Source organism: Staurois parvus, unplaced genomic scaffold (assembly GCF_062004578.1).
Source record: "Staurois parvus isolate SC_StPar_1 unplaced genomic scaffold, SC_StPar_1.0 ptg000530l, whole genome shotgun sequence".
Taxonomy (NCBI): Eukaryota; Metazoa; Chordata; class Amphibia; order Anura; family Ranidae; genus Staurois; species Staurois parvus.
Window position 1 is genome coordinate 11,862,605 of NW_028318326.1, and position 14,042 is coordinate 11,876,646.

Here is a 14,042-nt window from a genome sequence, read left to right on the forward strand (position 1 = left end):
TCAACCAGGTCTGACAATACTGAGATGGGCCACTAAGGTTCCCATGCACACTAGTGGGGGGTTTTTTAGCTCCAAAAACACTGAATAAAAAGCGCTGGTAATTGCAGGTTTTAATAGCGTTTAGGAATGTTTTTACAGTACATAATAAAAAAATAAACTTGTTGTAAGGAGCATTTAGCATTTTTTCTGCCCAAAAAAATCTCTTCTGCTCCTAGACGCTGAAGCTCAAAAAACGCTAATAGACTAAAGTCGTGTGCAAGAACACACAGGATTTACAGTCAGGTCCATAAATATTGGGACATCGACACAATTCTAACATTTTTGGCTCTATACACCACCACAATGGATTTGAAATGAAACTAACAAGATGTGCTTTAACTGCAGACTGTCAGCTTTAATTTGAGGGTATTTACATCCAAATCAGGTGAACAGTGTAGGAATTACAACAGTTTGCATATGTGCCTCCCACTTGTTAAGGAACCAAAAGTAATGGGACAATTGGCTTCTCAGCTGTTCCATGGCCAGGTGTGTGTTATTCCCTCATTATCCCAATTACAATGAGCAGATAAAAGGTCCAGAGTTAATTTCAAGTGTGCTATTTGCATTTGGAATCTGTTGCTGTCAACTCTCAAGATGAGATCCAAAAGAGCTGTCACTATCAGTGAAGCAAGCCATCATTAGGCTGAAAAAACAAACCCATCAGATTGATAGCAAAAACATTAGGCATGGCCAAAACAACTGTTTGGAACATTCTTAAAAAGAAGGAACTCACCGGTGAGCTCAGCAACACCAAAAGACCCGGAATACCACAGAAAACAACTGTGGTGGATGACCGAAAAATTATTTCCCTGGTGAAGGAAACACCCTTCACAACAGTTGGCCAGATCAAGAACACTCTCTAGGAGGTAGGTGTATGTGTGTCAAAGTCAACAATCAAGAGAAGACTTCACCAGAGTGAATACAGAGGGTTCACCACAAGATGTAAACCATTGGTGAGCCTCAAAAACAGGAAGGCCAGATTAGAGTTTGCCAAACGACATCTAAAAAAGCCTTCACAGTTCTGGAACAACATCCTATGGACAGATGAGACCGAGATCAACTTGTACCAGAGTGATGGGAAGAGAAGAGTATGGAGAAGGAAAGGAACTGCTCATGATCCTAAACATACCACCTCATCAGTGAAGCATGGTGGTGGTAGTGTCATGGCGTGGGCATGTATGGCTGCCAATGGAACTGGTTCTCTTGTATTTATTGATGATGTGACTGCTGACAAAAGCAGCAGGATGAATTCTGCAGTGTTTCGGGCAATATTATCTGCTCATATTCAGCCAAATGCTTCAGAACTCATTGGACGCCGCTTCACAGTGCAGATGGACAATGACCCAAAGCATACTGCAAAAGCAACCAAAGAGTTTTTTTAAGGTAAAGAAGTGGAATGTTATGCAATGGCCAAGTCAATCACCTGACCTGAATCCGATTGAGCATGCATTTCACTTGCTGAAGACAAAACTGAAGGGAAAATGCCCCAAGAACAAGCAGGAACTGAAGACAGGTGCAGTAGAGGCCTGGCAGAGCATCACCAGGGATGACACCCAGCGTCTGGTGATGTCTATGCTTTCCAGACTTCAGGCTGTAATTGACTGCAAAGGATTTGCAACCAAGTATTAAAAAGTGAAAGTTTGATTTATGATTATTATTCTGTCCCATTACTTTTGGTCCCTTAACAAATGGGAGGCACATGTGCAAACTGTTGTAATTCCTACACCGTTCACCTGATTTGGATGTAAATACCCTCAAATTAAAGCTGACAGTCTGCAGTTAAAGCACATAATGTTTGTTTCATTTCAAATCCATTGTGGTGGTGTATAGAGCCAAAAATTTTAGAATTGTGTTGATGTCCCAATATTTATGGACCTGACTGTATCTTCTTAGAGAAAAGATAAAAATGGCAATAGCTTCTAGGAGCTTAAAAACGGCTTGTGTGCATGGAGCCTAAATGTGAAAGGTTTACTTTGTGTAAGAACAATTATTAATGTATTTACACTTTCTCCCTTTGTAGAGAAGATGAAACATTTCACAAGATGTAACAGCAATTTTAAGTCACTGAAGGCTAAAAATAATGGTGGTATTATGCAAGGGATTACAAGACAGGACACCTTTTCTGCAGTCAAAGTGAGATTGCCGGTGAAGATTTTTGGTACAATACCTAAATTTAGGAAGACCTGAACACTGTGGGTCTTTCATTCCCTAACCACAGACATTGATCGTTTTCTGCAGCACTGAAACATTACAGGCTATCACTATTGAGACTGAGCATAATGGAACCCCCTTGGCTTGACCCTAGTCCTCAGCCACCCTAGTCTCTTCCCCCATCCTTTCCTCTTATTTCACATCCTTCCAACCTCTACCTTAACTACACAGGTACGTTTCCCATTTTCCCTTTCACAATAAAACTGGATATGAAGGAAGTCAGTCATTGTTCAAAATAAGACACCACTGGAACATGGTTTGATGCCTTTATACATGTTGTACATTCACTCTGACTTTGTACTTATGATAGATATGAACTTGATCGATCCACATACTTGAAGTGGTCTCCTGTCTCTAAATAGTAACAGCTGGAAACATCTTTATTTGGTCCACTGCATACCTGAGGTAAGAGCACTAGTGGCTGCAGGTGTATTGGAGGTGAGGGACAGTCCAGAAAGACTTGCTTCAATTCCCGGAGTCCCAACAGGCAGTGTAGGAGGAGAGTTCACAGACGACAATTGGACCTAGAATAAAACAGAGGTGTGCTTGTACTGTAGATTATGAAAGACAGATGACAAAACCCAGAACATAGGAAATAAGGGGTGCACTGCTCAGAGATGACCTTTCATGGTGCATGGCAGCCTTCAGGTGTGCCGTGGGGAGAATGGCTGTCACTTGAGCCCAAGCTCCTGATCCCCAGCCGCACTGTACATCGGCGCTAGGAGCTGTCACACCGCTCAGCAAAAGGGAAGGGGAGTGTCTACTGTGTTCTCTACCCCCCCAGAGTGCAGTACCCGGCTGTGTGATTTACTTTTAATCTTGACCCCCTATTCCTGTGCTCAGAACTTTTTTTTAGGACTTATTCGTAATAGAAAGGACTGCTGCTTCTCTGAAAAGCAATCCATGTTCAGATCGCTTTTCAGAGGCATTTGACAGGTGGTAAAGAGGCGATATGTGGCCTCCTCACCACCTGGTTAACCTTGTTAAAAAGCAGCATCACCACATCTACATGCAATGCGCACACATTTGCGGGGTGGTTGTAATTCAACCCCATTCACCTCGAGGTATACTTCCAGCTGCGGCAACAACATGCATTTACCCCCCAGCTGCTGCTTCTGCAGCTAAAGGGGGAACAGTTGGGGGTGGTAAAAGCAGTTCAAATGCATGATTTCCGCCCCCCAAACTCACAGGTGAACAGGGCCTTGATTCACTTCTGTGTGGCAGCCCATTTATTTCAATGGGCTGCCCTACCCACAGAAATGCAGGGAAAGCCGTCTCTGACCTTAGTTTAAAATTGCACCACACCAAAAAACATCCCACATTTGCCAATGTATGGGGGTACCCCTAAAGAGCAGAGCATTTATCTGCATGTCAGGAATGAGCGCGATTTTGTGTGCATTCCGTGACACACAGTAATGTGAACCAAGCCTTGAACAGGGGTGCCTCGACTGGAAAAAGGTTGAAAAACGCTGGTCTAAGGAAACACCTGCTAGACACAGGCAACCACTGCGTGCTCCAGAATGAACAGCACATGACCACACAGTGATGACTACAGCTCCCCTAAGACCCAATGAGCTTGTTCCTATTCAATGGCAGGGACTTCATTTTCAAACATATTCTGGATGGTGAATATACGCCAATGAATAAATTTCACAATACATGTCTAAGCAAAGTCATGGAAACTATATCAGGAGTAGAAAACTTCCAGTATGAATCGCAGACGTGTCTTCACTACCTAAACCCAACTATACGATCTAAATGAAGATTTACCAAAACTGTAACACAAGGACAAACCTAAAAAAATCCATTCAATTTGTATAAAATCAGGCAAGGGACTCGCACTATGCAGGTAGTGGTAGATGGAAAAGATTATACAATCAGATTGTGTATGGACAACTTTAGGACAGTCATACACTGTTCCTCAGTATTACATTATAGCAAATCTCTAGGAAAACAACTAGGTGCACAAATGAAATACAAATGTGTGTATATTTAAGCCTGCTAAAGGATTTGAACTTCCCTTCAGTCTTGCCTGCCACACTGCACAGCCAGGTGGGCGATACCATCATTTTACAAATACCTGGGTCACCTCCCTGCTTACTGGACAAAACATCAGTAATGTGATGATGTTGATTCACAGTCCAGAGAGCAGAAAGGTGACAAAAAGGAAGCAACAGAGCTACAATAAGAAATGTATCTGTCTGGCTATACAGGGTAGCAAGATTAAACATTTTGACTGGAGTTCTACTTTAGGAAAATTTATCAGAGCTTTCTAAGTCAATAATGATAAAGAAATGCTGACCTCTGTAAAACCGTCCTTTAGAGGACTCACAGGAGCCCCCGGAGACTGCTGTGCTGGCAGAGAGATTTTCTTCCCTTCCTCAAATGGTCGAGTGGGTATCCTATGAAGATAGCCATACCCGATGCCACAACCTAAGCTGTAAAAAAAAAAGAAAAAAAAAAAAAAAAAAGAAGGGGGGAATAAAAACATCAGTTATTTTTATTAGCTGTATATTGAGAAACCTGTGATCAATTCTCTCCACAGAAGCAGCCAATAAGTGGACCAATTCTATCATGTCTGAGAAAATAAATGCAAAACAAGCTGAATCTATACTCCCATTCAGAAGGGTTTGGCAGCAATGTATGAATCATTTGTATGTTCCAGTTTCCATAGAGCATACTGCGTCACTAAATGTGAAAGACAGACAGACAGACAAATGAGTCTTTAGGTAGTAGAAGGCTAAAGTAGCAGCCTTCCATTGCATATCTAAGTGCATATCTAGGCATTACCCAAATTTACCCTCAATACCTCCCTTTCCCAATTTCCAGATCATGCCCTAGCATTTTTTCTTTACCTTGTAGAAAAAAAAAACAAAAAAAAAAAAAAACACAACACCTATTACCATTCCCTATAACTGCTTTGCCACGCTTTTAATAATCTTTCAGGGCAGCTAGTAGAGCCCTTCCCAAGAGCCCTTCCCCTGCACACAGTATGTGGGCATGCTCTTGAGACTCAATGCAAAAAATATGTGGAGTGAAACAGAGGGGTGGAGGATACAGAGTCTTCTAGTCCAACAGAAACACCAAATAATGGAAGGAAAGAAAGACAAAACGAGTGCATGCCGAACTTCTGGAAGATCAACAGGTACTTTCTGTACCTGCAGCTTTTTTTTTTCTTTTTAAAAGGGATTTACACATATTCTGTAGGAATCCTCTCCCTCCCAGTGTTATATTTGCCGATCTCAAAACCAGCGAGATCAGCTGTGCAACTCTTCAGCACCACACAATAGGTTGTCAAATTCCTGCTGGCCAGGCCCACATGTATGCTCTACATGGATACCTATGGGGAGTTCATCTTCATGCAGAATACAACTGTCCATATGATTCAATGAAGAGCATACAATATTCACAAGACCCCAATCATTTTGAAAGTGGCCATGCAACACTAATGAGTAGCACAGTACATATCTTGCTGGTTTAAAGAAGTACAAAAAATAAAAAATAAAAAAATGTGCATTTAATATTTTTGTCTGCAGAAGCCTGTAAAGTATTGCATCAGCAGATCCCCGATGCCATGCAGGTCTCCTGCAGACCTGTCAGAATATCTGCTTGCCGTACAGGATGTACAAGTAAGCAGATATACTGACAGGAGAAATCAATGAACTGGTAGTTCATGGAGGACTACAAGCTGGAGCCAGGCACGGCCACGGGTTTTTGAAACGGACAGGTACCAGGGGGCGGGGGAGCAAGGGCCGGTCAGATTGTAACATGTCAAGTTACAACCCTGAATATGGGTGTAACATGTTAGGAAGGGTGAACTTATCTTCTAAAAGACAAGGAAGTATAAAACACTGGGAGGGAGCGGGGTCACTACAGAAAATGCGCAACTCCCTTTAAAATCAATGCAAGTACAGATATATGCTTGTTGATCTGCCAGAAATGCAGGAGGCTGAGGAAAGAGTGGGGAGGGGTGCTACAGATAGGACTTGAACACAAACATGTTATTACCCCCCTTAGTATATAGTAGCAGCACAGGTACTCAGCAGTACTAAATAATTCTGAGTGTTACCGTATTTTCCGGCGTATAAGACGACCCCCTACTTTTCCTGTTAAAATATAGGGTTTGGGCTATACTCGCCGTATAAGACTACCCCTCTTCCAACACACACCAAATAAAAAAACATCAGATTTGATTCCAATGATGGGGTGCTATTCCTCCCACTGACACCAAAGATGGGGTGCTATTCCTCCCACTGACACCAAAGATGGGGTGCTATTCCTCCCACTGACACCAAAGATGGTGCCCCATCACTGGTGTCAGTGTGGCAGGAATAGCGCCCCATCACTGGTGTCAGGAATAGCGCCCCATCACTGGTGTCAGGAATAGCGCCCCATCACTGGTGTCAGGAATAGCGCCCCATCACTGGTGTCAGGAATAGCGCCCCATCACTGGTGTCAGGAATAGCGCCCCATCACTGGTGTCAGTAATAGCGCCCCATCACTGGTGTCAGTAATAGCGCCCCATCACTGGTGTCAGTAATAGCGCCCCATCACTGGTGTCAGTAATAGCGCCCCATCACTGGTGTCAGGAATAGCGCCCCATCACTGGTGTCAGGAATAGCGCCCCATCACTGGTGTCAGGAATAGCGCCCCATCACTGGTGTCAGGAATAGCGCCCCATCACTGGTGTCAGTGGGGAGGAGGAATAGCGCCCCATCACTGGTGTCAGTGGGGAGGAGGAATAGCGCCCCATCACTGGTGTCAGTGGGGAGGAGGAATAGCGCCCCATCACTGGTGTCAGTGGGGAGGAGGAATAGCGCCCCATCACTGGTGTCAGTGGGGAGGAGGAATAGCGCCCCATCACTGGTGTCAGTGGGGAGGAGGAATAGCGCCCCATCACTGGTGTCAGTGGGGAGGAGGAATAGCGCCCCATCACTGGTGTCAGTGGGGAGGAGGAATAGCGCCCCATCACTGGTGTCAGTGGGGAGGAGGAATAGCGCCCCATCACTGGTGTCAGTGGGGAGGAGGAATAGCGCCCCATCACTGGTGTCAGTGGGGAGGAGGAATAGCGCCCCATCACTGGTGTCAGTGGGGAGGAGGAATAGCGCCCCATCACTGGTGTCAGTGGGGAGGAGGAATAGCGCCCCATCACTGGTGTCAGTGGGGAGGAGGAATAGCGCCCCATCACTGGTGTCAGTGGGGAGGAGGAATAGCGCCCCATCACTGGTGTCAGTGGGGAGGAGGAATAGCGCCCCATCACTGGTGTCAGTGGGGAGGAGGAATAGCGCCCCATCACTGGTGTCAGTGGGGAGGAGGAATAGCGCCCCATCACTGGTGTCAGTGGGGAGGAGGAATAGCGCCCCATCACTGGTGTCAGTGGGGAGGAGGAATAGCGCCCCATCACTGGTGTCAGTGGGGAGGAGGAATAGCGCCCCATCACTGGTGTCAGTGGGGAGGAGGAATAGCGCCCCATCACTGGTGTCAGTGGGGAGGAGGAATAGCGCCCCATCACTGGTGTCAGTGGGGAGGAGGAATAGCGCCCCATCACTGGTGTCAGTGGGGAGGAGGAATAGCGCCCCATCACTGGTGTCAGTGGGGAGGAGGAATAGCGCCCCATCACTGGTGTCAGTGGGGAGGAGGAATAGCGCCCCATCACTGGTGTCAGTGGGGAGGAGGAATAGCGCCCCATCACTGGTGTCAGTGGGGAGGAGGAATAGCGCCCCATCACTGGTGTCAGTGGGGAGGAGGAATAGCGCCCCATCACTGGTGTCAGTGGGGAGGAGGAATAGCGCCCCATCACTGGTGTCAGTGGGGAGGAGGAATAGCGCCCCATCACTGGTGTCAGTGGGGAGGAGGAATAGCGCCCCATCACTGGTGTCAGTGGGGAGGAGGAATAGCGCCCCATCACTGGTGTCAGTGGGGAGGAGGAATAGCGCCCCATCACTGGTGTCAGTGGGGAGGAGGAATAGCGCCCCATCACTGGTGTCAGTGGGGAGGAGGAATAGCGCCCCATCACTGGTGTCAGTGGGGAGGAGGAATAGCGCCCCATCACTGGTGTCAGTGGGGAGGAGGAATAGCGCCCCATCACTGGTGTCAGTGGGGAGGAGGAATAGCGCCCCATCACTGGTGTCAGTGGGGAGGAGGAATAGCGCCCCATCACTGGTGTCAGTGGGGAGGAGGAATAGCGCCCCATCACTGGTGTCAGTGGGGAGGAGGAATAGCGCCCCATCACTGGTGTCAGTGGGGAGGAGGAATAGCGCCCCATCACTGGTGTCAGTGGGGAGGAGGAATAGCGCCCCATCACTGGTGTCAGTGGGGAGGAGGAATAGCGCCCCATCACTGGTGTCAGTGGGGAGGAGGAATAGCGCCCCATCACTGGTGTCAGTGGGGAGGAGGAATAGCGCCCCATCACTGGTGTCAGTGGGGAGGAGGAATAGCGCCCCATCACTGGTGTCAGTGGGGAGGAGGAATAGCGCCCCATCACTGGTGTCAGTGGGGAGGAGGAATAGCGCCCCATCACTGGTGTCAGTGGGGAGGAGGAATAGCGCCCCATCACTGGTGTCAGTGGGGAGGAGGAATAGCGCCCCATCACTGGTGTCAGTGGGGAGGAGGAATAGCGCCCCATCACTGGTGTCAGTGGGGAGGAGGAATAGCGCCCCATCACTGGTGTCAGTGGGGAGGAGGAATAGCGCCCCATCACTGGTGTCAGTGGGGAGGAGGAATAGCGCCCCATCACTGGTGTCAGTGGGGAGGAGGAATAGCGCCCCATCACTGGTGTCAGTGGGGAGGAGGAATAGCGCCCCATCACTGGTGTCAGTGGGGAGGAGGAATAGCGCCCCATCACTGGTGTCAGTGGGGAGGAGGAATAGCGCCCCATCATTGGTGTCAGTGGGGAGGAGGAATAGCGCCCCATCATTGGTGTCAGTGGGGAGGAGGAATAGCGCCCCATCATTGGTGTCAGTGGGGAGGAGGAATAGCGCCCCATCATTGGTGTCAGTGGGGAGGAGGAATAGCGCCCCATCATTGGTGTCAGTGGGGAGGAGGAATAGCGCCCCATCATTGGTGTCAGTGGGGAGGAGGAATAGCGCCCCATCATTGGTGTCAGTGGGGAGGAGGAATAGCGCCCCATCATTGGTGTCAGTGGGGAGGAGGAATAGCGCCCCATCATTGGTGTCAGTGGGGAGGAGGAATAGCGCCCCATCATTGGTGTCAGTGGGGAGGAGGAATAGCGCCCCATCATTGGTGTCAGTGGGGAGGAGGAATAGCGCCCCATCATTGGTGTCAGTGGGGAGGAGGAATAGCGCCCCATCATTGGTGTCAGTGGGGAGGAGGAATAGCGCCCCATCATTGGTGTCAGTGGGGAGGAGGAATAGCGCCCCATCATTGGTGTCAGTGGGGAGGAGGAATAGCGCCCCATCATTGGTGTCAGTGGGGAGGAGGAATAGCGCCCCATCATTGGTGTCAGTGGGGAGGAGGAATAGCGCCCCATCATTGGTGTCAGTGGGGAGGAGGAATAGCGCCCCATCATTGGTGTCAGTGGGGAGGAGGAATAGCGCCCCATCATTGGTGTCAGTGGGGAGGAGGAATAGCGCCCCATCATTGGTGTCAGTGGGGAGGAGGAATAGCGCCCCATCATTGGTGTCAGTGGGGAGGAGGAATAGCGCCCCATCATTGGTGTCAGTGGGGAGGAGGAATAGCGCCCCATCATTGGTGTCAGTGGGGAGGAGGAATAGCGCCCCATCATTGGTGTCAGTGGGGAGGAGGAATAGCGCCCCATCATTGGTGTCAGTGGGGAGGAGGAATAGCGCCCCATCATTGGTGTCAGTGGGGAGGAGGAATAGCGCCCCATCATTGGTGTCAGTGGGGAGGAGGAATAGCGCCCCATCATTGGTGTCAGTGGGGAGGAGGAATAGCGCCCCATCATTGGTGTCAGTGGGGAGGAGGAATAGCGCCCCATCATTGGTGTCAGTGGGGAGGAGGAATAGCGCCCCATCATTGGTGTCAGTGGGGAGGAGGAATAGCGCCCCATCATTGGTGTCAGTGGGGAGGAGGAATAGCGCCCCATCATTGGTGTCAGTGGGGAGGAGGAATAGCGCCCCATCATTGGTATCAGTGGGGAGGAGGAATAGCGCCCCATCGTTGGTATCAGTGGGGAGGAGGAATAGCGCCCCATCGTTGGTGTCAGTGGGGAGGAGAAGTAGCGCCCCATCGTTGGTGTCAGTGGGGAGGAGAAGTAGCGCCCCATCGTTGGTGTCAGTGGGGAGGAGAAGTAGTGCCCCATCGTTGATATCAGTGGGGAGAACAGTGCCTCATCGTTGGTGTCAGTGTGGAGGAGGAATAGTGCCCCATCATTGGTATCAGTGGGGAGAACAGTGCCTTATCGTTGGTGTCAGTGTGGAGGAGGAATAGTGCCCCATCGTTGGTGTCAGTGTGGAGGAGGAATAGTGCCCCATCGTTAGTGTCAGTGGGGGAGAGGAGCGGCTGCTCCTTCTTCCAGTTTGGCCGCTCGATTTTCGTGGGGCCGCTCGGCTCCGCCTCCTCGCCGGTGATTGGTCGCCTGTGTGCCTTTCCAGTGCTGGCGCCCAATCACCGGTGAGGAGGCGGAGCCGAGCGGCCGCGTGACCATCGAGCAGCCGAACTGAAAGAAGGAGCAGCCGCGCTTCCTGGACCGGATCGTCGTGGGACCGGAGCCAGGTAAGGTACAGCAGCCCCTCTGCCCACCCCTGTACTTAGTGTCCGTTGGAGGAGGAGGGGGGGGGGGGCGGCGCCTCGAAAAAGTGCCGCCCTGACACCCGGCTCGCACCGGCGTATAAGACGACCCCCGACTTTTCAGAAGATTTTCAGGGGTTGAAAAGTCGTCTTATACGCCAGAAAATACGGTACTTATTTCTTCATAAAAAGATCTTCTCCATACAGCAGAGCACTCACCTGCCTTCTCCACCCCATGCAGAGTTTGGAGTGATGACCACCTCCCTGCAGTTGTCGGTGTCTGTGTTGTACACATACAGCTTTAAAGGCTTTCCTTCGTGAGTCTCAATAAGGGAAAACAGATCTTCTGACTGAAAAGTAATAAATGCATTGTTAGTTACATTTCAGTTGTTCGTATTTTAAGACATCCGAAAAAAGGAAAAAAAAAAAAAAAAAAAAAAAAAAAAAGGATCAAAGTTGCCAAACAGACAAGTATGAATCCAAAGAAGAAAGCCGAAAACCCAGAACCGCACTACCTGCCTGTAATCACAGTTCACGGACAGAGAAAAAAAAATAAAAAATTATAATATCATGCAAACTCAAATTATGAGACCAGGTACCAGCAACAAACCCCTCCTGTGTAACAGGTAGTGTGCCAAAAGTGCTGTCAGACCGAAACATATACAGGCAGAAAAGGATCCCACAGTACCCTAAACACTCAGTGTCACAATTCAATACTGCACCAGTGCTGAACAGAAAGCTGGCAAGGTGTCGCTCCATAACTCATGATTCCAAACCGGAGTATAATCCATTGCTCAAACACTCAATGGGGGAGATTTACTAAAATGGTGCACACAGAATCTGGGACACCTCTACAGAGTAACCAAACAGCTTCTAACTTTTTCAATTCAAACAGCTTGTTCAGTTAAGTTGACAAGAAAAACCTAGAAGCTGATTGGTTACTATGCAGAGCTGTAGTAGATTCTGTGTGCATCAGTTTTAGTAAATCACTCCCAATGTATTACTACATAGCTGTAAAATCTTTTCAGGTCACATACAGTTGTGTTCAAAACAATAGCAGTGTGTTGAAAAAAGTGAATAAAGCTCAAAATCCTTCTAATAGCTTTTATTTCCATACACACAAATACATTGGGAACACTACACATTCTATTCCAAATCAAAACATGAAGAAAAATATATCAAATTTGTGTTCCTCTAAAAAAAAAAAAAAAAAAAAAAAAAAAAGAAAATTGAAGAAAAGTGAATATTAGACTGTTCAAAAAAATAGCAGGGTTTGTATTCTTCTTTACAAACTCAAACATTCACTATATAAACTGAAAAATGTTTGAAGATTTTGCTTTCCTTTGAATCACTTAATGAATATTTAGTTGTATAAGCACTGTTTCTGAGAACTGCTGTACATCTGTGTTGCATGGAGTCAACCAACTTCTGGCACCTGTGAACAGGTATTCCAGCCCAGGATGATTGGACTACATTCCACAGTTCTTCTCCATTTCTTGGTTTTGCCTCAGAAACTGCATTTTTGATGTCACCCCGCAAGTTTTCTATTGGATTAAGATCCGGGGATTAGGCTGGCCACTCCATAACGTCAATCTTGTTGGTCTGGAACCAAGATGTTGCACGTTTACTGGTGTGTTTGGGGTCGTTGTCTTGTTGGAACATCCATTTCAAGGGCATTTCCTCTTCAGCATAAGGCAGCATGTCCTCTTCAAGTATTCTGATGTATTCAGACTGATCCATGATCCCTGGTATGCGATAAATAGGCCCAACACCGTAGTATGAGAAACATCCCCATATCATGATGCTTGCACAACCATGCTTCACTGTCTTCACAGTGTACTGTGGCTTGAATTCAGTGTTTGGGGGTCGTCTGACAAACTGTCTCCGGCCACTAGACCCAAAAAGAACAATCTTACTTTCATCAGTTCACAAAATGTTGCGCCATTTCTTTTTAGGTCAGTCAATGTGCTCTTTGGCAAATTGTAACCTCTTCAGCACGTCTTTTTTTCAACAGTGGGACTTTGTGGGGGCTTCTTGCAGATAGCTTGGCTTCACATAGGCGTCTTCTAATTGTAAGCGTACTCACAGGTAACTTTACACCTTCTTTGATCTTCCTGGAGCCGATTGTTGGCCGAGTCCTTGCCATTTTGGCTATTCTATCCATTCCAATGGTAGTTTTTTGCTTTCTTCCACGTCTTTCAGGTTTTGGTTGCCATTTTAAAGCATTTGCGATCATTTTAGCTGAGCAGCCTATCATTTTCTGCACTTCTTTATATGTTTTCCCCTCTCCAATCAACTTTTTAATCAAGGTACGCTGTTCTTCTGAACAATGTCTGGAACGACTCATTTTCCTCAGAATTTCAGAGAGAAACGCACTGTAACCAGCCTGTACTAAATTTGCTGCCTTCCTTCCTTAAATAAGGGCAATAATTGCCACCTGTTTTTCAAAGAATGAATGACCTCACTAATAGAACTCCACACTGCTATTATTTTGAACATGCGCCTTTCAATTAGTGATTCAATTACACAGAATCAGCAGCATGCATGTCATGACTGTTGGGTCTGCTGGATTTCTATTACTCTACTACACCTGCTAGTAAATTATTTGCCATGTAGAAATATCATTTCTACCAAAAACAGTGATTGATCCGGTTAGTGATGTCTGACTGCTAGTATTTTGAACACAACTGTAAATGAGAGAACATCCAATCTAATGCATCCAGGCAATAAAGCGTTCAACACACATGTACTTTTCCGTGAATGGCAATAATATTTAATGCAGCTGTTATGCATGTTGGAGGGTGCAGAAGGCTTGCACAGCCAAGATAGGCTAGTTTTGACAGGTACACACTCCCACTACTGCTTGGACCACCTTCCCCCTGCAGTCTTCTGGGGGACGTCACAGGTCAGAGAAGACTGGAGGACCAGTCACAAAGTGTGTACGCAGTGGGCAGCTGGCTGTGAAGATGCAAGTAGCACAGCCAGCTGCCCACAGTCAAAATGGCGGTGCCAGGAAGGCTAGTGAAGAACAAGCCCAGGTGAGGAAGGCACTTCATCCCTGGACAGGCAAGTGTCCTATTATT

At 47.6% G+C, this 14,042-nt stretch overlaps 1 protein-coding gene across 1 annotated transcript in view; it reads right to left on the bottom strand.

Annotated features, from left to right (window-relative positions):
* The window catches only part of GORASP2 (golgi reassembly stacking protein 2), a 33,331-nt gene that overhangs the window by 6,236 nt on the left and 13,053 nt on the right, over positions 1-14,042 (bottom strand). Inside the window, exons 5-7 of the mRNA XM_089690529.1 lie at positions 11,179-11,309; positions 4,553-4,688; positions 2,651-2,774 (exon numbers count right to left, since the gene is read on the bottom strand). Of these exons, the coding sequence (XP_089546655.1) occupies positions 2,651-2,774; positions 4,553-4,688; positions 11,179-11,309 (391 nt within the window). The remainder of the gene's footprint in view (positions 1-2,650; positions 2,775-4,552; positions 4,689-11,178; positions 11,310-14,042) is intronic.